This window comes from Chlorocebus sabaeus, chromosome X, assembly GCF_047675955.1.
Source record: "Chlorocebus sabaeus isolate Y175 chromosome X, mChlSab1.0.hap1, whole genome shotgun sequence".
Taxonomy (NCBI): domain Eukaryota; kingdom Metazoa; phylum Chordata; class Mammalia; order Primates; family Cercopithecidae; genus Chlorocebus; species Chlorocebus sabaeus.
In genome coordinates, this window is record NC_132933.1 from 98,808,888 (window position 1) to 98,832,421 (window position 23,534).

The following is a 23,534-nucleotide window of genomic DNA, read 5'->3' on the forward strand; positions in this document are numbered from 1 at the left end:
CCTTGCCTCGAGGAGGAAAAAAACCCAAAACTGTCATTCCAGTGATAGATAATTATAATATATTCTCTCTAACTTGTTTCAGTGTTTTTGACTTGAGCTTGCAAGAAAATTGTGAATATATACTTTAAATATTCATCACCAGAAGGCTGATATTCCACTTTAAAATATATATACAGGCTTGACATTACATTATGTATATGTCAACTTATATATTAAGTACTATACAGTATATGTACACTGATACTTTTTATAATAAAAGTTATTAAAGCAGTTTCATATTTGTGATGTAAGTATTCTATTGCTGGTTTTTTGTTTGTTTGTTTTTCTGTTTGTTTTTTGTTTTTTTGTTTTTTTGAGATGGAGTTTTGCTCTGTCACTCTGGCTGGAGTGCAGTGGCGCGATCTCTGCTCACTACAAGCTCTGCCTCCTGTGTTCATGCCATTCTCCTGCCTCAACCTCCTGAGTAGCTGGGACTACAGGCGCCCGCCACCATGCCCAGCTAATTTTTTGTATTTTTAGTAGAGATGGGGTTTCACCATGTTAGCCAGGATAGTCTTAATCTCCTGGTCTCGTGACCCGCCTGCCTCGGCCTCCCAAAGTGCTGGGATTACAGGCATGAGCCATTGTGCCTGGCCTTCTATTGCTGTTTTTAATGGTTCTTTTAAACCATTGTCAAATGACTAGTAGCTTTTGTAGCTGGCTAGTTTTTTGTAACTGGCTGGTTGTGAATATGTACTTAATTTTGAATGTGAGACATGAATTCTCATAACCTCATATAACACAAGACCTGGAAAGGATCTTTTATTTTGAGACAGAGTCTTACTATGTTGCCCAGGCTGGAGTGCAGTGGTGCAGTTGCGCATCATTGCAGCCTCTACCTCCTGGGCTCAAACCATCCTCCCACCTCAGCCTCCCAAGTGTCTGGGCCTACAGACATGTAACACATCCAGCTAATATTTAAATTTTTTTGTAGAGATGAGGTCTCCCTGTGTTGCCCAGGCTGGTCTCAGACTTCTAGCCTCAGGCCGTCCTCCTGTCTCAGCCTCCCAGAGTGCTAGGATTACAGGCATGAGACACCACGCCTGGCCTAGAAGGGATCTTAAAAAATAATTTATTCTGCCGTCAGTGTTCTTTTAGCATTATGGTTTCTTCACCGATTTTTATTTATTCTTTCTTTTATTACTATTACAATTATTATTATTAAGACGAGGTCTTGCTCTGTCGCCCAGGCTGGAGTGCAGTGGTGCTGTCATGGCTCACTGAAGCCTCTACCTTTGGCTCAAGAGATCTACCTGCCTCAGCATCCCAAGATGCTTGTACTACAGGCACATGCCACCATACCTGGCTGATTTTTTTTTTTTTTTTTCCAGAGAGATAGGGTCTCACTATGTTGTCTAGGCTGGTATCGAACTCCTGGGCTCAAGCGATCCTCCTGCCTTAGCCTCCCACAGGCGTGAGCCACTGCATCTGGCAAAAATGTTAATATTATTAATACTATTTGACTTTACATTTTGTTTTACTGACTTTCACTGTATTTCAGTTTTAGAAATTTGTTCATCTTTTTCTTCATGAGTTATTATTATAGTTTAATGTTATGCTTAGGAAGGCATTTCCCGCTTCCCCTCTGGAAATTGTGAAAATACTCTGTGTTTCCCCCATTCTTCCCTCCCTCCCTCCCTTCCTTCCTTCCTCTTTGACAGGGTCTCTCTCTGTCACCCAGTCTGGAGTGCAGTGGTGTGATCTTGGCTCACTGCAGCCTTGAATTCCTGGGCTCAAGTGATCCTCCCACCTCAGCCTTTTGACTAACTGGGACTACAGGCATGCACCACCATGCCCAGCTAATTTTTTTTTTTATTTTTTTTTAAGAGAGATAGCGTCTCCCTACGTTACCCAGGCTTGTCTCGAATTTCTAGCCTCAAACAATACTCCTGCCTTGGCTCCCCAATGTGCTGGGATTATGGACGTAAGCCATTGTGCCCAGTCTCTATTTCCCCATTCTTAATCTAAATTCCTTGTTAAACTTTACTTATATTGGTGTAGAGTTTCTTGGCTCATCTTTATGGAGCCAGTGCCATTAAAATGCTTTTTGCATGATTTTCATTCAGACACATTCAGGAGGTGGTAAATCTTCAAACCCAGCAGAATAAGGAGCTGCAGGAGCTCTATGAACGCCTTCGGTCAATTAAAGATAGCAAAACCCAATCTACTGAGATTCCTTTGCCACCTGCATCACCACGTCGACCAAGATCTTTCAAAAGCAAACTTCGAAGCCGCCCCCAGTCCTTGACACATGTGGACAATGGCATAGTTGCTACAGGTAAATCGGTCATAAAAGTAATTTTTTAAAAATCTAGTCCAAGATTAGCAAAATGAGAAAAATGATTATAATACAATTTATTTTTAATTAGGCTAAAATAATTTAAAGAAGTACACATTATTCTGAGATTATTTTCTGTTTTTGGTGTTAAATGTCCTTTTATGTAATAATGATTAGGATAATTGATAGATTGTAGAGAGAAGCTGAGTGTGCTTCATGTTTTGATTTGGAAAACCAGCAGCTGGAAGCCCAATGCCAATCCCCACAGTAATTTTTGAAATGTTATCAGTCAGTGGGAACTTCTGGTCTAGCATTTAGAGTTTGTTGGAGAGTTTGTTGGTAACAAGATAATCTTAAAAATACACTTGGCCGGGCACAGTGGCGCACGCCTGTAATCTCCACACTTTGGGAGGCTGAGGCAGGCCTATCGCCTGAGGTCAGGAGTTCAAGACCAGCCTAGCTAACATGGCGAAACCCCATCTCTACTAAAAATACAAAAATTAGCTGAGTGTGGTGGCAGGCGCCTGTAATCCCAACTACTCAGGAGGCTGAAGCGGGAGAATTGCTTGAACCCAGGAAGCGGAGGTTGCAGTGAGCCGAGATTGCACCATTGCATTCCAACCTGGGTGACAAGTGCGAAACCCCATCTAAAATACATATATATATATATTTTCTCTGGCCAGGCGCGGTGGCTCACACCTGTAATCCCAGCACTTTGGGACTGTAATCCCAGCACTTTGGGAGGCTCAGGCAAGTGGATCACCTGAGGTCAGGAGTTCGAGACCAGCCTGACCAACATGGTGAAACCCCATCTCTACTAAAAATACAAAATTAGCTGGGCGTGGTGGCTTGTTCCTATAATCCCAGCTACTTGGGAGGCTGAGACAGGAGAATCGCTTGAACCTGGGAGATAGAGGTTGCAGTGAGCCGAGATCATGCCATTGCACTCTAGCCTGTGCAACAAGAATGAAACTCCGTGTCAAAAAAAGAAATGTCTACATGTATCTACACTCATGCTCTTATCTGAAGAGATCTTCATTTATTAGTTATAAGAATATTAGTAAAATATACTTCTTTGACTTTGAAAAATAAGAGCATCAGTCTCTACTTAACTAATAAAGAAGTTGTTAATCAGGTCAGGCCTCTTTGGTTATATGTGCATAGTCAAGGTGGGGGTTAAGGATGTATTGTAAGGACATAAGTGAAATCCCAGCAGAACTTGTCGTAGGCAAAATAATTCCCCCACAAAACGTCCATGTGCAAATCCCTGAAACTTGTGACCATGGTAGGATATATGGCAAAGTCTCGAGAATTAAGCTTGCAGGTGGGATTAAAGTTGCTAATCTGCTGACTCTAAGATAGGGAGATTATCCTGGATTATCCGGGTAAGTCCAGTGTAATCACTAGGATCTTTAAAAGTAGAAGAGAAGAAACACAGAAGAGTCAGAGAAAAGGGAAACAGTGTCAGAAAGGTGCAACATTGCTGGCTTTGAAGATGGAGGAAGAGTGCCACAGACCAAGGAATGGAGGCAACTTCTGGAAGCTGGAAAGGCCAGGGAACAGACCTCTGCTTTAGCCTTCAGAAGGAACACAGCCCTGGCAACACCTTGATTTTAGGCCAGTGAGGCCCATGTTAGGCTTGTAACCTAGAGAACTATAAGATCAATCAATTTGTGTTGTTTGAAGCCACTAAGTTTTTGGCAATTAGTTAAAACAACAATAGACAACTAATACAGAACCCAAGAACAGGAACTGTATTTGGATGATCTTGTAAAGACAGAATTAAAGGGTAGACTTAGATTGAAGGCAGCTCTGGGGATTTAATAGCAGAAGTACATGAACCTTCAGTCTAATACAGTATCACTAATAGCTATATTTTATTCTGTTGCATTCCCAAATGGCTTCATTTTATGCATAGTTTCTGCTTTCCCAAAACTGGTTGTTAGATAACATTGGTTACTCGTGATCCCAAAGCATTCTTTCACTTTCAGGTCCTTATTTAACTGACCTTTGTTAGATTCCAGGGACAGAAAATTTGACTGTCCCTGCTCATCTTTTTCATGCCAAGAAATGGGTCAGAGCCATTGCCTGGCCTATAGTTGGGCTGTTCTACAGTCAGGTGTCCACCTGTTTCTAAGTAAGCATGGCCAGAGAAGTACGATCTCATGGTAAAAACATGTCTCTGGAGACTGTCTTTGGGATTCCTCAACTTATTTTGTATTATAATGGATGTACCACAGTTTGTTTATCCATTCACCAGTTGGAGGACATTTGGGTTGTTTGTAGTTTGGGGTTTTACAAATAAAGCTCCCGTAAATAGTCACATACAGCTTTCTGGGTGAACATAAGTTTTCAGATCACTTGGATGAAATACCCAGAAATGAGATTGCTGCATCATATGGTATGCATATTTTACATTTTTTAAAAAACAAACCATTTTCCCAAGCAGCTGTATCATTTTACATTTTGTCAGCAATGTGTGAGACTTCCAGTTTTTCTGTTTTTCTGATGTTCTTCAGCACTTGGTGTTACTAGTATTCTTTTTTTTAGCCAATCTAATAGGTATTTGGTGATATAAAGTGGTTATTTTATTATAATTTTCATTTCCCTAATGGTTAGTGATGTTGAACATTTTTTTCTTGTATTTATTTGTGTTCTGTGTATCCTCTGTGGTAAACTATTTGTTCAAGTCTTTTGCTATTTTTTTGTATCCTGTTTTATTTTTAGTTGAAATTTTCATTGAGATAATTGTCGATTTATATGCAGTTAAATAATACAGAGGAATCCTATGTACCTGTGTACCCTTCACTCAGTTTATCCCAAAGGCAACAATTTTTGTCATTTTAGAAAATTAGGTTGTTGGTTTTCATATGGTTGATTTTTGAGAGTTTTTTTCTATATTTTTGATAAAAATCCTTTGTAGGACATATGATTTACAAATATATTATTCGAGTCTGTAGCTTGTCTTTTCATTCTTTTTTTTTTTTTTGGAGACAAAGTCTTTCTCTGTTTTCCAGGCTGGAGTGCAGTGGTGCAATCTCGGCTCACTGTAAGCTCCACCTCCCAGGTTCACGCCATTCTCCTGCCTCAGCCTCCCAAGTAGCTGGGACTACAGGTGCCCGCCACTATGTCCGGCTAATTTTTTGTGTTTTTAGTAGAGATGGGGTTTCACTGCGTTAGCCAGGATGGTCTTGATCTCCTGACCTCGTAATCCACCCACCTCGGCCTCCCAAAGTGCTGGGATTACAGGCATGAGCCACCGCGCCCGGCCTCTTTTCATTCTCTTAACAGTATCATTGGCAGAGCAAAAGTTTATGATTTTAATAAAGTATACTTTATCAAATTTTTTAAAACTTGTGATTTTGGTGTAATATTTAAGAACTCTGGCTAAACACAGGTCACAAAGATTTTCCTCTGTGTTTTCTCCTAAAAGTTTAATAGTTTTATGTTTACATTTAGATTTATGACACATTTGGAATTACTTTTTGTATAAGGTGTGATGTTTTGGGTGAGGTTCTTTTTTGCATAGTGATATTCAATTATTACATTACCATTTGTGGAAGAGACCGTCCTTTCTCCATTGAATAGCTTTTGTACCTTTTTGAAAAATCAATTAGCCATATATGTGTCAATCTTTTTCTGCACTCTTTATTCTGTTCCAGTTAATCTATGTCTGTCCTTTCACCAATACCACACTATTTTGATTATTGTAGTTTTATAACAACTTTTAAAATTATTATTGTCAAAATTAGGTATTATGTTTCCTGAAACTTTGTTTTTTTCAAAACTGTTTTATCTACTCTACTTCCTCTTCCTTTTCTTATAAATTTTAGAATCAACTTGACTAAATCTAAACAAATCCTGTTGTGATTTTGATTGGAATTATGTTAAATCTATATATCAATTTGGGGAGAATTGACACTTTTACTGTGCTGAGTCTTCCAATCAATAAATGTAGGATATCTCTCCTTTTTTTTATCTTTTTTTAACTCTTATTTTAGGCTGAGGGGTACATATGTAGGTTTGTTATATAGGCACATTGCATGTCATGGGGGTTTGGTGTACAGTTTATTTCTCCAGGTCTTCTTAGATATGTTTTATCTGCTTTTTATAGTTTTCAGCTTACAGATCCTATATGTGTTTTGTTTTATTTATACCTAAGGATTTCTTTTATTTCTACAGGGTTTTCAATCATATATTGGTAGAGAAATATGATTAATTTTTGTATATCGACCTTACATCTGAAGATTTTGCTAAACATATTTGTTCTAGAAGTTTTCTTATAGATTATTTGGGATTTTATGAGTGAGCAATTATGTCCTCTGCGAATACAGACTTTTTTGTTTCTCCCTTTTCAATCTTTATGCCTTTTATTTCTTCTTCTTTTTTTTTTTTTTTTTTTTTTTTTGAGACGGAGTCTCGCTCTGTCGCCCGGGCTGGGGTACAGTGGCCGGATCTCAGCTCACTGCAAGCTCCGCCTCCCGGGTTCACGCCATTCTCCTGCCTCAGCCTCCCGAGTAGCTGGGACTACAGGCGCCCGCCACCTCGCCCGGCTAGTTTTTTTTTTTTTTTGTATTTTTTAGTAGAGACGGGGTTTCACCGAGTTCGCCAGGATGGTCTCGATCTCCTGACCTCGTGATCCGCCCGTCTTGGCCTCCCAAAGTGCTGGGATTACAGGCTTGAGCCACCGCGCCCGGCCTTATTTCTTCTTCTTATTGTACTAGCTAAAACTTCATATTGGGCATCCTTGCCTTGTTCTTCCAAGGAGAAAGCCTTCTGTCTTTTGCCATAAATTACAATGTTAACTGTAAGTTTTTGTAGATGCCCTTTATTAATTTAAGTTCAATAAGTATATTGGTTTACAATTTTCATCTTTTTTTATATTTTGAAAATTTTGATATTATCTTTTTCTGGTTTGATATCGGGGAAAACCTGCCTTATAAATGAGTTGGAAAGTAAGTATTTCTTTTGCTTCTTTACTTTTAATTTTTTAAAAAAATTACAGTTTTATTGAGATATTTCACATATCATAATGTTCACTCATTTAACTTATACAATTTACAGACTTGTGCAGCTATTACCACAATTTGATTTTGGAATATTTTCAACATTCCACAAAGAAACATGTACATATTCATAGTCATCCCTCATTGTAGCTCCACTACCCCAAACCCCCAACCACAGGCCCCAGGCAACCACAAATCTGCTTTCTGTTTCTATAGATTTGCCTATGCTGAAACATTTCGTATCAATACAGTTACTCGATATGTGGTTTTGTGACTGGCTTCTTATACTTATAATGTTTTTGGGAGTCAAACATTTTATAACATGTATCAGTACTTCATTTTTTATTGCTGCATAATACTAAAATGTATGTTCATCCATTAGAACACTTTCATCACCTCAAAAAGAAACCCCTTTTCTATGAGTAGTAGCTCCCCCATTTATTCCCGCTTCCCCCATTCTCCAGCCTCATCAATCACTAAAGTATTTTTTGTCTCTATAGATTTGCCTGCTCTTTTTTGGGAGGCCAAGGCAGGAGGATTGCTTGAGCCCAGGAATTTGAGACCAGCCTAGGCAACTAAGTGAGACCCCGTCTCTATAAAAAAAGTAGCCAGGCCTGGTGGCACATGCCTGTAGTCCCAGCTACTCAGAAGGCTGAGACAGGAGGACTACTTGAGCCTAGGAGGTTAAGGCTGCAGTGATCCATGTTCACGCCATTACACTCCAGCCTGGGCAACAAAGCAAGACCTGTCTCAAAAAAATAAAATAAACAAAATAAAATAAAATAAGATTTGCCTACTCTGGACAGTTCATGTAAATGGAATCATACATTATGTGGTCTTTTGTGACTTTTTTCACTTAGCATAATATTTACAAAGTTTAACCGTGTTGTAACATGTATTGGTACTTCATTTCTTTTTGTTGCCAAATAATACTCCATTGTATGGATATGCCACATTTTATTCATTCATCAGTGGTTAGACATTTGTGTTGTTTTCTTTTTTTTTTTTTTTTTTTTTTGCTATTATGAATAATGCTGCTATGAACAGTTGTGTTCAAATGTTTATGTGGACATACGTTTTCATTTCTCTTGGATAGATATGTAGGAGTGGAATTACTGGATGACATGGGAACTCTATGTTTAATCTTTTGAGGAATTACCAGACTTTTTTTCCAAAATAGCTGCACCATTTTACAGTCCCACCAGCAGGGCATGAGGGTTCAACAACTCAACAATAAAAGATTCAAAAATCCAATTTTAAAATGGGCAAAAGATTCAAATAGGCATTTTTCTAAAGGAGATATATGAATGACTGATAAATACATGAAAAGATGTTCCATAACATTAGTTATTAAGGAAATGTAAATCAAAGGCACAATGAGATGTAACTTTATACCCACTTAAAATGGCTGAAATTTAAAAAGGCAATCCCCAAGGACATAGGACATATGAGGCAAAAAAAAAAAAATTTTTTTAAGACAGGAACAAGTGTTGGAGAGAATGTAGAGAAATTGTTGAGTTGTAAGTGTTTATATGTTCCAGGGACTAGAGCCTTACTGGATATGATTTTGCAAATATTGTCTCCTATTCTTGGATTGTCTTTTCACTTTCTTGATAGTGTCTTTTGAAGCACAAAAAGTTTTTAACGGTTTTAAAATCTAATCTGTTTCTTTTCTTTTGTTGCTTGTGCTTTTACTGTCATATCTAAAATTCCATTGGCTCACCATTGACTCTATAATAATTGAAAAGAAAGAGAAAAAAGAAAAAAAATTATTGCCTAATTTAAGGTCATGAATTATTCCTATAATTTCTTTTTTGTTTGTTTGTTTGTTTTGTTTTGTTTTGAGATAGAGTCTCACTGTGTTGCCCAGGCTGGAGTGCAGTTGTGCTATCTTGGCTCACTGCAACCTCCGCCTCCTGGGTTCAAGCGATTCTCCTGCCTCAGCCTCCTAAGTAGCTGGGAATACAGGCGCATGCCACCACACCCCACTAATTTTTTATTTTTAGTAGAGATGGGGTTTCACCATGTTGGCCAGGCTGATCTCAAAATCCTGACCTCAGGTGATCCGCCCACCTCGGCCTCCCAAAGTGCTGGGATTACAGGCGTGAGCCACTGTGCCTGGCCTATTTCTGTAATCTTAATTCTATTCCATTGATCTCTGTGTCTGTCCTTACGCCAATCCCATACTGTCTTGATTCCTATAGCTTATCATGTGTTTTGAAAGTGTAAATTGAGTTCTCTAAATTTGTTCTCTTTCATGATTGTTTTGACTATTCTGGGTAATTTGAATTTTCATATAAATTTTAGAATCAGCTTGTCAATTTCTGGGAAAAAAAAGTTGGAATTTAGATAGTGTATTGAATCTATATATCAATTTGGGGAGTATTGTTATCTTTAAAATGTTGTCTTCCAATCCGTGAACATGGGATATATTTCTGTTTATTTAGATTGTCTTTAAATATCTTTCTTTTCTCTTTTCTTTTCTTTTCCTTTCTTTTCCTTTCTTTTCTTTTCTTTCTGAAACAGAGTCTCTCTCTGTCGTGCAGACTGGAGTGCAGTGGCATGATCTCAGCTTACTGCAAGCTGGGATTACAGATGTGCACTACCACACCTGGCTAGTTTTTCTATTTTTAGTAGAGACAGGGTTTTGCCATATTGGCCAGGCTGGTCTTAAACTCCTGGCTTCATGTGATCCACCCGCCTCAGCCTCCCAAAGTGCTGAGATTACAGTCGTGAGCCAGCACACCCAGCCAGGTTGTCTTTAAGTTTCTTTCAGCAATCATCTTTAGTTTTTAGTGTACAGGTCTTATGCTTCTTTATTATTATTATTATTTTATTATAATAATTTATTATTCTATTATAATTTATTTTATTATAATAATTTATATTATATATTATATATTATATATTTTTATATTTTATATATATTATATAAATTTTATAATAATTTATTATATAATTATAATTATAATTTTGAGACAAGGTCTCACTCTGTTGTCCAGGGTTGAGTGTAGTGGCATGATCATGGTTCACTGCAGCCTCAACCTCCTGGTCTCACTCAAGTGATCTTTCTGCCTCAGACTCCCAAGTAGCTGGGACTATAGACACATGCCACCATGTCCTGCTATTTTTTTTTTTTTAATTTGTTTTAGAGACAGTGTCTTCTTATGTTGCCCAGGCTGGTCTTGAACTCATGTATGCTTAAGAAAAGTATGTATTCTGCTGTTGTTGGGTAGAATGTTCCATATATGTCTGTTAGGCCTCGTTGGTTTAGAGGGCTGTTCAGGTCTTCTATTTCTCTGTTGATCATCTGCCTAGTTCTATCAGTTATTAAAAGTGAATCGTAGAAGTCTCCAACTGGCAGGGCGTGGTGGCTCACGCTTGTAATCCCAGCACTTTGGGAGGCCGAGGTGGGCAGATCACAAGGTCAGGAGATCAAGACCCTCCTGGCTAACATGGTGAAACCCCGTCTATACTAACAATACAAAAAATCAGCCGGGTGTGGTGGCAGGTACCTGTAGTCCCAGCTGCTCAGGAGGCTGAAGCAGAATGGTGTGAACCCAGGAGGTGGAGTTTGCAGTGAGCCGAGATCTTGCCACTGCACTCCAGCCTGGGCGACAGAGCCAAGACTCTGTCTCAAAAAAAAAAAAAAAAAAAAAAAAAAAAAAAAAGTCTCCAACCATTGTTGAATTTCTCTCCTCAATTCTGTCAGTTTTGCTTTGTGTATTTTGGAATGCAGTTACACATATGTTTATAATCGTTATGTCTTAATTTATATTTCATTTTCTTTGGCTGAAGGAGAATTATTATTATTTGTCCAGAAAACTCAACAGTCTACATTTAACCGAGCTTAATGGGAAGGTTTTTTGTTTTTTTTTTTTTTTTGCTCTTGTTGCCCAGGCTGGAGTGCAATGACGCGATCTTGGCTCACCGCAACCTCCGCCTCCCAGGTTCAAGTGATTCTCCTGCCTTAGCCTCCCTAGTAGCTGGGATTACAGGCATGTAATCCCACCACGCCCAGCCAATGGGAAGTTCTTAAGCCTTTGCCTTTTCCAGCTTGGCAATGACAGCCAGAGATTTTGGACCCAGGATATTGCCTCCCTAGTGACAGGGGATCTCATCCTGTCTGTCATTGTCATTGGTTCTGATGACTTCCACCAGCTTAGCCAAAGCTCCTTTGTCTGCCACGTTAATCTATGTGAACGCAACAGTGGTGCAAGTCTTCCTGTGGACTACACAACCCAGTCTTGTCTTCCCTTTGTATTTTATGATGCAGGGCAGGCAGGAAGGCAGCTAGCTCTATGAGATCCATTGTCATGTGCAGTTACCACCAGCTGAGCTTTCTTGTTCTCCACCAAGGTGGTGACAGCCTTAATCCCTGCTCAAAGGCCTCTTAGTGGAGACATCCCTCTGGCAACTTTCTTCTCAGTCTGGGCCAATGATCTTCTTTGTCTCTGGTCTGTCCTTATAGGCCAGCTTAAGCGGTTGTGTAGCTGTTTGGCAGTCCAAGGCCTAGGTAAACTGGTTATTTGGAGGAGGCACTTTCAGCCACTTACAGAAGATAGATAGCTCCTTGCTGCTGCAACCTGATATAGCAGGGCCATTTGACAAAGTGGGTGAGGTCCCTTTAGGGCTGAATGTCCTGTCCAGTGCCAAAATTCTTAGGCCTTTTCTCAAACGGGATTCATCACCTTCTTGGCCTTCTGCTTCCTCACAATAGCAGGAGAGGGGGCCATCTTCTTCCACTTAGCCTTCATTCCTTTTGGCATTTTGAATGGCTAGAGGAGAGATTATTTCTGATATTAGTACAACCAATCCAGCTTTCTTTTGGTTACTGCTTGCATGCCATATCTTTTTATATTCTTTTACTTTGAATGCATTTCTGTCTTTAAATCAGAATTCTGTCTTTAAATCATGTTTTTTATTCCTTCAATCTCTATCTTTTGATTGGGGCATTTAAATCATTTCCATTTAATGTAAGGTAGGATTTATGCCTATCATTTTGTTATCTTTGTTTTCTATACATCTTTGATTTTTTTCTTTTTTTCCTCATCCTCTGACTCTCCGTATTCCTGCCTTCTTTTATGTTAAATAGATATTTTCCAATGTAGCATTTAAATTCTATTGTGTCTTTATATATATATGTGTGTGTATATATATATAATAATAATAATTATTATTATTATACTATCCTTTTTTTGTTTTTGTTTTTGAGATGGAGTCTCACTCTGTCACCCAGACTAGAGTGCAGTGGTGCAGTCTCTGCTCACTGCAACCTCCACCTCCCAGGTTCAAGCGATTCTTCTGCTCAGCCTCCCAAGTAGCTGGGACTACAGGTGCATACCACCATACCAAGCTAATTTTTGTATTTTTAGTAGAGATGGGGTTTTGCCACATTGGCCAGGTTGGCCTCAAACTCCTGACTTCAGGTGATCCGCCCACCTCAGCCTCCCAGAGTGCTCAAATTATAGGCATGAGCCACCATGACCGGCCTATTATACTATACTTTTCATTTTTCTTCTTTTTTGAGACAGGGTCTCGCCCTGTCACCCAGGCTGGAGTGCAGTGGTGCAGTCACAGCTCACTGTAACCTCAACCTCCCTGGGTCAAGTTATCCTCCCACATCAGCCTTCTGAGTAGCCGGGACCACAGGGGCATGGTACCATGCCCAGCTAATTAAAAAACAAAAAAAATTTTTTTTTCCGGTACAGACTCTCATTGTATTGTCCAGGCTGGCCTCGAGCACCTGGGCTTAAGCAATCCTCCTACCTAGCCTCCCAAATTGCTGGTATTACAGGTGTGAGCCAAAGTACCTGACCCTATATTATTCTTTTCTTATATTTTTCAGTTATTTTCTTGTGGTAGCCACAATGAGCTTCTTAATTTAAAAGCAATCTAGTTCAGTTTTGTTTTGTGTTTTTTGTTTGTTTGTTTTGGGACGAAGTTTTGCTCTTGTCGCCCAGGCTGGTGTGCAATGGTGCAACCTTGGCTCACTGCAACCTCCGCCTCCCAAGTTCAAGGGATTCTCCTGCCTCAGCCTCCTGAGTAGCTGGGATTACAGGTACCTGCCACAACGCGCAGCTAATTTTTGTATTTTTAATAGAGACAGGGTTTCACCATGTTAGCCAGGCTGGTCTTGAACTCCTGACCTCAGGTGATCCACCCGCCTCAGCCTCCCAAAGTGTTGGGATTATAGGCGTGAGCCACTGCACCTGGTCATGTTTTTTTTGTTTGGTTGGTTGGTTGGTTGGTTTTTTTAAGATGGGGTTTTGCTCTGTCGCCCAGGCTGGAGTTCAGTGGCGCGATCTCAGCTCACTGCAACCTCCGCCTCTGGGTTCAAGCGATTATCCTGCCTCAGCTTCCTGAGTAGCTGGGATTGCAGGAATGTGTCACCACGCCCGGCTCATTTTTTTTGTATTTTTAGTAGAGATGGGGTTTCACCATGTTGGCCAGACTGGTCTCAAACTCCTAACCTCAGGTGATCCGCCCGCTTCAGCCTCCCAAAATGCTGGATTACAGGCGTGAGCCACCTCGCCTGGCCTCTAGTTCAGTTTAATACTAAATTAACTTCAATGGTACACAAAACATTTCTCTAATATATATGTGTGTGATACATACACACACACATTCCCTCACTTCACTTCTTTGTACTATTATTGTTATACACATCTTTACATGTTATAAGCTCATTGACACAATTTTATAGTTATTGCTTTATGCAGTTGACTTTGAAATCAGATAGGAAAAGTAAAGAGTTATAAACACAAAGTACATTTATACTGAATATTATATTTACCTATGTAGTTCTCTTCAGCAGTGTGCTTTATTTTTTCATGTGGATTTGGGTAACTAGCATTCTTTTATTTCATCCTGAAGGACTCACTTTAATGTTTCTTGTAAGTTAGGTCAGCTAGCAATGAATTTTCAGTTTTTTATTAGAAGTGTTACTATTTTTATTATTTTTCCATTTATGGAATTTGTTTTTAAAAAACAAGGACATAAAGGACTAGCTTAACTTGGGTCAAAGGCTGTTAAAGGGCCTGGTACAATTCAACTTACAAAACATAAGGTATGAAAAAGCATGCCTGTGTTTTGTTTGTTGACTAGAAAATAAGAAGGAAATTTTGATGATTTCCAATTCAAGTGTGTCACTGCTGTGACAGCTTCCAGCTCACAGAAACATCTGGTATTCTTAACACCTTCTGTTCTGGCCCAGGTTAAATTTCTTTAATTAAATATAACAAGTAGAATCCTATTTTAATAGGAACACTAAAATAGCTAGCTATTTAAAACTCTTCTCTTTAAGAAAATAGATGCTTCCTTTTCTGCCATAAAGTTGATAGAAAAAATACTGAAAAGTACAAAATTGAAAAAAATTATTTTGCTTAATAAGTCTATTAATAAAGTTTTATCTTATGCAATAAGACACCTAAAAATTTGAAAAGACAAAATCATTCTTGTAAAAGAAATCAGAACCATTTGGATTTAGACTTTCTAGGGTTTTGGGGAATAATATAAAATAATAAAGATTCCATTCCAGTCTTTTTTGTTTTGTGTTTGAGACAGGGTTTCTCTCTGTCCCTCAGGCTGAAGTGCAATGGCGCCATCACAGCTTACTGCAGCCTCGACCTCCCGGGCTCAAGTGATCCTCCCACCTCAGCCTCCCAAGTAGCTGGGACTACAGGTGCACATTACCATGCCCAGCTGATTTTTTTTTAAATAGAGATGGAGTCTCCTTATGTTGCCCAGGCTGGTCTACAGCTTCTGAGCTCAAGTGATCTGCCCACATCGGCCTCCCAAAGTGCTGGGATTATTCAGGAAAGTTCTTATTCTAAAAATGCTTGGTTCGATTTAAATTCAGATTTTTTAGTATTCTTTGTATTCCAGTCATCAAGAAGAACTAGTTATTAGAATGAGCATTGAAAGCATAAAGTTCCTTTTGCATGTTCCCAAGCATTAGTCATCTTCCATTATTTCACATCTTTTTCACAACAAATATTTTGCTTTTGATACTTAACATTAGGTCTCTGAGATAAAGAATAGGTAAACAAGAGAATAAATCTAGAGGCATGGCTACTTTATTGTTATAACTGGTTATTTCCAAATCTCAGTCGTATTTACCTTATCCACTTCTCCCCTGGTATATAGACTAGCTTTTGTCTACCTTTGAACACTCACAGCTGAACAGTTGGCTCCCAAAAGACAGTGCACAGTTTGGTGCCCTGAACTGTATTACATACTTTTCACAAGACACATTTCTTTTTCTATAGATTAAAATTCACCTATAGAAAACTGTTACTCACTTTCTTAAAACATAACAATCTCCAACTACATGCAAAGTAAAGCATGATGTCTATTACTATGAGAAGGTCACCCTCTTCAAGGAGTTTATAGCACAGTGTTGTGTGGATCTCCTTTTTTTTTTTTTTTTGGATATGGAGTCTCGTTTTGTTGCCCAGGCTGGAGTGCAGTGGTGCGATCTCAGCTCACTGCATCCTCTGCCTCCCAGGTTCAAGTGATTCTCCTGCCTCAGCCTCCCCAGTAGCTGGGATTACAGGCTCCCGCCACTATGCTTGGCTAATTTTTCTATTTTTAGTAGAAACGTGGTGCCACCATGTTGGCCAGGCTGGTCTCGAACTTCTGACCTCAAGTGATCTGCCTGCTTCAGCCTCCCAAAGTACTGGGATTACAGGTGTGAGCCACTGTGCCTGGCCGGGTCTCCTTCATTTTTGAAAGATTTAGGTGAATTCTTCTTTGATAGTCTTACTCTTTCAACACTTTGACAATGTCATCTCATTGTCTTTTGGCCTATATGGTTTCCGATGAGAAGTCAGCTCTTAATTTTAATGAGGTCCCTTATACATGGCAAGTCTATTTTTTGTCTTCTTTAAAGATTTTCTTTTTGTTTTTGATTTTCATCAATTTAATTATGAGTGTCTAGGTATGGATCTCATTAAATTTACTTTAGTTATAGTTCACTGAGCTTCTTGAATGTGTAAATTAATATTTGTCATTCAGTTTTGGAAATTTAGAGTTATTATTTATTCTGATATTTTTTCTGACCCTTTTCTATTTTTGAAACTCCTATTATGCATATTTATCATGCTTGATGGTATCCAACAGGTCTGTGAGGCTCTTTCACTTTTTTAAATTTTTAAATTTTTTATTTTATCTATTTATTCATTTATGAGACAGAGTCTTGCTTTGTCACCCAAGCTAGAGTGCAGTCGTGTGATCTTGGCTCACTACAACCTCCACTTCCCAGGTTCAAGCAATTCTTGTGCCTCAGCCCCCCAAGTAGCTGGGATTACAGACAAGCACCACCACACCCAGCTAATTTTTGTATTTTTAGTAGAGGCGGGGTTTCACCATGCTGGCCAGGCTGATCTTGAACTCCTAACCTCAAGTGATTTTCCTGCCTTGGCCTCCCATAGTGCTGGAATTACAGGCATAGCGACCACTCTCAGCCTCTTTTTTTTTTTTTTTTTTTTTGAGAGGGAGTCTCGCTCTGTCGCCCAGGCTGGAGTGCAGTGGCACGATCTCTGCTCACTGCAAGCTCCGCCTCCCGGGTTCCCGCCATTCTCCTGGCTCAGCCTCCCTAGTAGCTGGGACTACAGGCGCCCGCAACCGGCTAATTTTTTGTATTTTTTTGTATTTTTGGCTAATTTTTTGTATTTTTAGTAGAGACGGGGTTTCACCGTGGTCTCGATCTCCTGACCTTGTGATCCGCCTGCCTCGGCCTCCCAAAGTGCTGGGATTACAGGCGTGAGCCACCGCGTCTGACCTTTTTTTTTGTTTAATTCTTTTTTCTTTCTGTTCTTCAAAGTGGATTTCTTTATTAACCTGTTTTCTTGTTGGTTGATTATTTCTTTTTCCCACTAAAATCTCTTAATGGAACCCTCTATTTAATTTTTCACTTCAGATACTGTACTTTTAAGCTCTAGAATTTGCTTTTTAAAAACAACTTCCATCTCTATTTGGTGTGAGATATTGTTGTCACACTTTAATTTTTTTAGGCATAGTTTCCTTAAATTTGAATATATGGTTTGTCCCTTGGTATATGTGGAGATCGGTCCCAGGACTCCTGCGTATGCTAAAATCCACACAGTCAAGTTCCACAGGTGGCCCTGAGGAATGCACATATATACAAAATGTCAGCCCTCCATATATGCAGATTTCACTTCCCAGAATACTGTATTTTCTATCCATATTTGGTTGAAAACAATCCACATATAAGTGGACCTGCACAGTTCAAACCTGTTTTGTTCAAGGGTCAGCTGTATTTATAATAGCTGATATAAAAGCTTTGCCTACTAAATCCAAAATATAGGCCCCCTCCAGGATGTTTTTGTTGGGTCCCCCTTTTTCCTGCATATGTGTCATACTTTCCTGTTTCTTTGCGTGTCTCTTAATTTTGTGGTGCAAACTGGACATTTTAAATCATATATTAAAGAACTCTAGTATCAGATTCTTCTACCCCTCAAGGGTAGTTGTTGTTTTTCTTGTTGCTATTTAGTGATTTTCCTGGACAAATTTTAAATTCCCTGCAGTGTATGGCCATTGAATTCCCTGCTAGATTTTCTTTTTCAAAGAGACATAGTCTTGCTCTGTTGCCCAGGCTGGAGTGTAGTGGCACGATCTAGTTCACTGCAGCCTCAAACTCCTGGGCTCAAGCAATCCTCCCACCTCAGCTTCCTTAGTACCTGGGACTATAGGTGCATGCCACAACACATGGCAATTTTGTTTGTTTGTTTGTTTGTTTGTTTTAAGAGACCAAGCCGGCCTGGCGCGGTGGCTCAAGCCTGTAATCTCAGCACTTTGGGAGGCCGAGATAGGCGGATCACGAGGTCAGGAGATCGAGACCATCCTGGCTAACATGGTGAAACCCCGTCTCTACTAAAAAATACAAAAAACTAGCCTGGCGAGGTAGCGGGCGCCTGTAGTCCCAGCTACTCGGGAGGCTGAGGCAGGAGAATGGCGTAAAACCCAGGAGGCGGAGCTTGCAGTGAGCTGAGATCCAGCCGCTGCACTCCAGCCTGGGCGACAGAGCGAGACTCTGTCTCAAAAAAAAAAAAAAAAAAAAAAAGAGACCGAGCCTTGCTCTGTCACCAGGCTGGAGTGCAGTGGTGCGATCTCGGCTCACTGCAACCTCCGCCTCCCGGGTCAAGTGAATCCCCGCCTCAGCCTTATGAGTAGTTGCAACCTCCGCCTCCCGGGTCAAGTGAATCCCCGCCTCAGCCTTATGAGTAGTTGAGACCACAGGCACGCGCCACCACGCCCGTCTAATTTTCTTTGTATATTAGTGGAGCCAGGGTTTTACCATGTTGGCCAGGATAGTCTTGATCTCCTGACCTCATGATCCACCTGCCCCAAAGTGCTGGGATTACAGGCGTGAGCCACCGTGCCTGGCCCACATGGCTAATTTTATTTTATTTTATTTTATTTTATTTTATTTTATTTTATTTATTTATTTTTTGAGATGGACTCTCGCTCTGTCACCCAGGCTGGAGTGCAGTGGCGCAATCTTGGCTCAATGCAAGCTCCGCCTCCTGGGTTCACAACATTCTCCTGCCTCAGCCTCCCCAGTAGCTGGGACTACAGGCGCCCGCCACCACGCCCGGCTAATTTTTTGTATTTTTAGTAGAGATGGGGTTTCACCGTGTTAGCCAGGATGGTCTCGATCTCCTGACCTCGTGATCCACCCGGCTCGGCCTCCCAAGGTGCTGGGATTACAGGTGTGAGCCACCGTGCCCGGGCCCACATGGCTAATTTTTTAAATTTTTGTAAAGATGGGGTCTTGCCCTGTTGTCCAGGCTGGTCTCAAACTCCTGGCCTCAAGAGATACTCTTACCTCAGCCTCCTAAAGTTCTGGGATTACAGGCATGAGCCAGTACACCTGGCCTCCCTGTTGGAATTGTTTTTATTTATTTATTTTTTAATTTTTAAGCCTGGTTTCCCAAGGTTCACATCTGAGCCAGTACCGTTTAGTGATGAGCCATGATTGGTCAGAAGAGTTCACTAAGTGCCTTGCCTGGATATCTTTTCCAAACGGATCTCTGTTAGAGATCAAACTTCAGACAGTTTACAAGACAAGACAACCTTTGATTTACTTCCTGCTTGCCTAGGAACTCAAGGTCAACCAGAAGTGAGTGATTGGCACCTTCTCCTTTCTTAGGTCTTTTGTGGGCATGTCAGACTTTTATATTCCCAAGAATATGTTAGAGGTTTTCAAAGTTTCTTATGGTCATCTAGTTCTCCCAGAATTCCCTTTTAATTCTAGTCTAGGTTCTTATTTGCCCCAACTGAAATCGCAGCCTTAGGCAGCTGAGTTGTTACCTGCACTTTCCCATAGTCTCAGTAATGCCTTGCAGGTAGCCCCCTACTCTCTATTCCACTATGCTCTTCCACTGCCAGGTGAGCAGAGCTTTGAGTGAAATCAAATATCCACCACACTTGGGAAATAGAAATCTTTCCAGGGTGCTGCAAAATATTGACTGTGCACTGGAAATGGTGTTTTTAAGGGAGCTCAAAAAGAGGTCTGATTGCTCCATGGTGTGCAGTGCTGCTGTTTGTTGGCTACCACAACCCTGAGCTGGGGAGCAAGGGGGAATGAGAATTGCCCCAAGTCAAAATGTCACAGATGCCAGTAGTTTCCACAGTTTATCTTTCATAGAGGTTTTTAGTTTTGTTCTATGACTTTGGATAATTGTCAGGGGTAGTTGGTTCTAGCTGTTTTGCCTATATTTTTATTGTTTTTGAAGGCAAGAAAGTTTACCCAGGCCCTTATTCTGCATTTTTAGAAGTCCATCTTCTCCTTCCTTTTCTATTTTCTGAAGAGTTTGTCTTGAGTTGGTATTATTTCTTCTTTAAATATCTGGGAAATTTTTCCAATGAAACCATCTGGGCTCAGATATTTCTTTTTTGGGAGGTTTTTAACTACAAACTTTTCAAACTTTTGGCCAGGCGTGGTGGCTCATGCCTGTAATCCCAGCACTTTGGGAGGCCAAGGCGGGAGGATCATCTGAGGTCAGGAGTTTGAGACCAGCCTGGCCAACATGGCAAAACCCCATGTCTACTAAAAATACAAAAATTAGCCAGGTGTGGTAACAGTGGCACGCGCCTGTAATCCCAGCTACCAGAGAGGCTGAGACAGGAGAAGCGCTTGAACCCAGGAGGTAGAGGTGGCAGTGAGCTGAGATCGCACCACTGCCCTTCAGCCTGGGTAACAGAGTGAGACCCCATCCCAAAAAAAAAAAATTTTTTTTTTTTTTCAAAAAAAAAATCACACTCTTCAATAGTAGTTATAGGATTATTTAGATTACGTATTTCATGTTGGGTGAGTTTTAGTAGTTTGTGGTTTTGGGGGGGACTTGTTCCATTTTGTCTATGCTGTTGAATTTTTGTGTTTACAGATAATATGAACATTATATTTAATATCTGGGGAATGATATTACCTTTCATTCCTGATATTTAATTTGTCTTCTTTTTTTCTTTGTGATTCTTAATAGTTTATCCGTTTTATCTTTACAAAAGATCCAGTATTTGCTTTTATTTATTTTTTTCTCTATTGTTTTCCGATTTTAAATTGTATGGATTTCTGCTCTTTATTATTTTCTGCCTTCTACATGCCTTGTGTTTATTTTGATCATTTTTTTCCCCTAGTTTCTTTTTTTTTTCTTTTTTTTTGAGACAGAGTCTCACTCTGTCGCCCTGGCTGGAGTGCAGTGGCGCCATCTCGGCTCACTGCAACCTCCGCCTCCCGGTTTCAAGCGATTCTCCTGCCTCAGCCTCCCGAGTAGCAGAGATTACAGGCGCCCGCCACTACGCCCAGCTAATTTTTTGTATTTTTAGTAGAGACTCGGTTTCACCATGTTGACCAGGCTGGTCTTGTGATCCGCCCACCTCAGCCTCCCAAAGTGCTGGGATTACAGGTGTGAGCCACTGCTCATTATCTCTTATTTTTGCCCTTTAAAATCATTTGGGAGGCCGAGGCAGCAGGATTACTTGAGGCCAGGATTTCAAGACCGCCCCTGGCAACACAGTGACACCTCATATCTACAGAAAATTTTTTTAAAAATTAGCCAGTCATGGTAGCGCATGCCTGTAGTCCCAGCTACACAGGAGGCTGAGGTAGGAGGATTGCTTAATCCTGGGAGGTCGAGGCTGCAGTGAACAGTGATTGCAACACTGCACTCCATCCTGGGTGACGGAGTGAGACCCTTTTTAACAAAAAAGAAACCAAGATTTGAGTGCTTGAGGTATCATTGCTTCTAGGCCCTCTTAGCTGATAAGGAACTATACATATGTATACTAATATATATATACACACACACACCCCTACCTATGAATATTTCTATAGGTAATCATCCGTATCTATATTAAGGTAAATTTGCATTCATATTGATGTCTCCAACTCTAATCCATTGCCACATGGATCATTCTGCCCTTATCGACTTATCTATTTGCTTATCTGTAACCTCCCACTCCAGAAGTGAGAAACCTGGCTCCCACCATCCTCCAACCATTTACTTGTTTAATTCCAGTAAACAAGTATTGTAGTTTCAGAATTTTAACCCAAACCCTAGTGGGAAACACTTTCATCAAGCAGAATACAATGCTTATGTACAGTTTCTTTTGCCTTCAGTATTACATGTGCCACTCATTTCCAAAGTTATATAGTTCAGCATCTGTTCTTCTACCCCCTTATATGAGGTTGCTTCATACATTTTCAATATAGTTAGATGCTTTTGTCATATTCTACATTCCCTTCTGGGATTCCTTAACCTCCTAAATTACTTTTTAAATTTGCATATATTAAGGTTCATTCTTTGTGCCTTTTCTGTGCATTTTGACAAATACATTCTATCCTGGGATCTCATGACCTCCTAAATGATTTTTTTTTTTTTACCTTTGCATACATTGAAGTTTATTTTTTGTACTCCAGTATTCCCTAGGTTTTGATATATTATATTTTCTGTTGTTGCTGTTGTTGCTGTTGCTGAGACAGTTTCGCTCTGTCCCACAGGCTGGAGTGTAGTGGCGCAATCTCCACTCACTGTAAGCTCCGCCTCCCGGTTTCACGCCATTCTCCTGCCTCAGCCTCCCGAGTAGGTGGGACTACAGGCACTTGCCACCACACCCAGCTAATTTTTTGTATTTTTAGTAGAGATGGGGTTTCACTGTGTTAGCCAGGATGGTCTCCATCTCCTGACCTCATGATCCACTGGCCTCGGCCTCCCAAAGTGCTGGGATTACAGGCGTAAGCCACCGCGCCCGGCTGTGTATTTTCTTTTTTTTTAAGTTCTAAATGTTTTCTAATTTCCCTTGAGACTTCCTCTTTGATCCATGGATTATTGGTAGTGTGTTGTTTAATTTTGAAGAGTTTGAAGATTTTTCTCATTATCTCTCTTTTTTTGTTTTTTTGTTGTCGTTGTTGTTTTTGAGATGGGGAGTCTCGCCCTGTTGCCCAGGCTGGAGTGCAGTGGAGCAGTCTTGGCTCACTGCTACCTCCGCCTCCCAGGATCAAGCAATTCTCTTGCATCAGCCTCCCGAGTAGCTGGGACTACAGGCACCTGCCACCTCGCCTGGCTAATTTTTGTATTTTTAGTAGAGACGATGTTTCACCATATTGGCCAGGCTTGTCTTGATCTCTTGACCTTGTGATCCTCCTGCCTCAGCCTCCCAAAGTGCTGGGATTACAGGTGTGTGCCACCACTCATTATCTCTTATTTTTGTACTTTAAAATCATTATGGTTAGAGAACCATCCAGTCAGCCTGAGATGTGTGGAGTTTTTTTGGTTTTTTTTTTTTTCTTTTTTTGAGACAGAGTCTAGTTCTGTTCCCTGGGCTGTATTGCAGTGGCGTGATCTCAACTCACTGCAACCTCTGCCTCCCAGGTTCAAGCGATCCTCCCACCTCAGCCTCCCGAGTAGCTGGGATTACAGGTGTGCATCACCACACCTGGCTAATTTTGCTATTTTTAGTAGAGACAGGGTTTCACCATGTTGGCCAGGCTGGTCTCAAACTCCTGACCTCAGGTGATCCACCTGCCTTGGCCTCCCAAAGTGCTGGGATTATAGGTGTGAGACACCACGCTCAGCCTGACATGTGGAGAATTTATCAAGTCCCTATGGCTATCTCACTTCTCAGATCTCCCTGTTAAGCTCAGGCTAATGGAGTACCTGCTTCTAAAATTCCAAATCAAGTGAATC

At 40.5% G+C, this 23,534-nt stretch overlaps 1 protein-coding gene across 5 annotated transcripts in view; it reads left to right on the top strand.

Moving 5' to 3' along the window:
- Positions 1 to 23,534, top strand: part of WNK3 (WNK lysine deficient protein kinase 3) — a 169,147-nt gene that overhangs the window by 128,820 nt on the left and 16,793 nt on the right. For 4 of the 5 annotated variants that reach the window (XM_037994937.2, XM_073013653.1, XM_073013654.1 and 1 more), the window contains one exon: positions 2,106 to 2,317. In XM_037994937.2, coding sequence (XP_037850865.1) covers positions 2,106 to 2,317 — 212 coding nt within the window. Of the gene's footprint in view, positions 1 to 2,105; positions 2,318 to 14,909; positions 14,994 to 23,534 lie in introns of those variants that run through there. The other variant, XM_073013655.1, reaches the window with a different exon arrangement.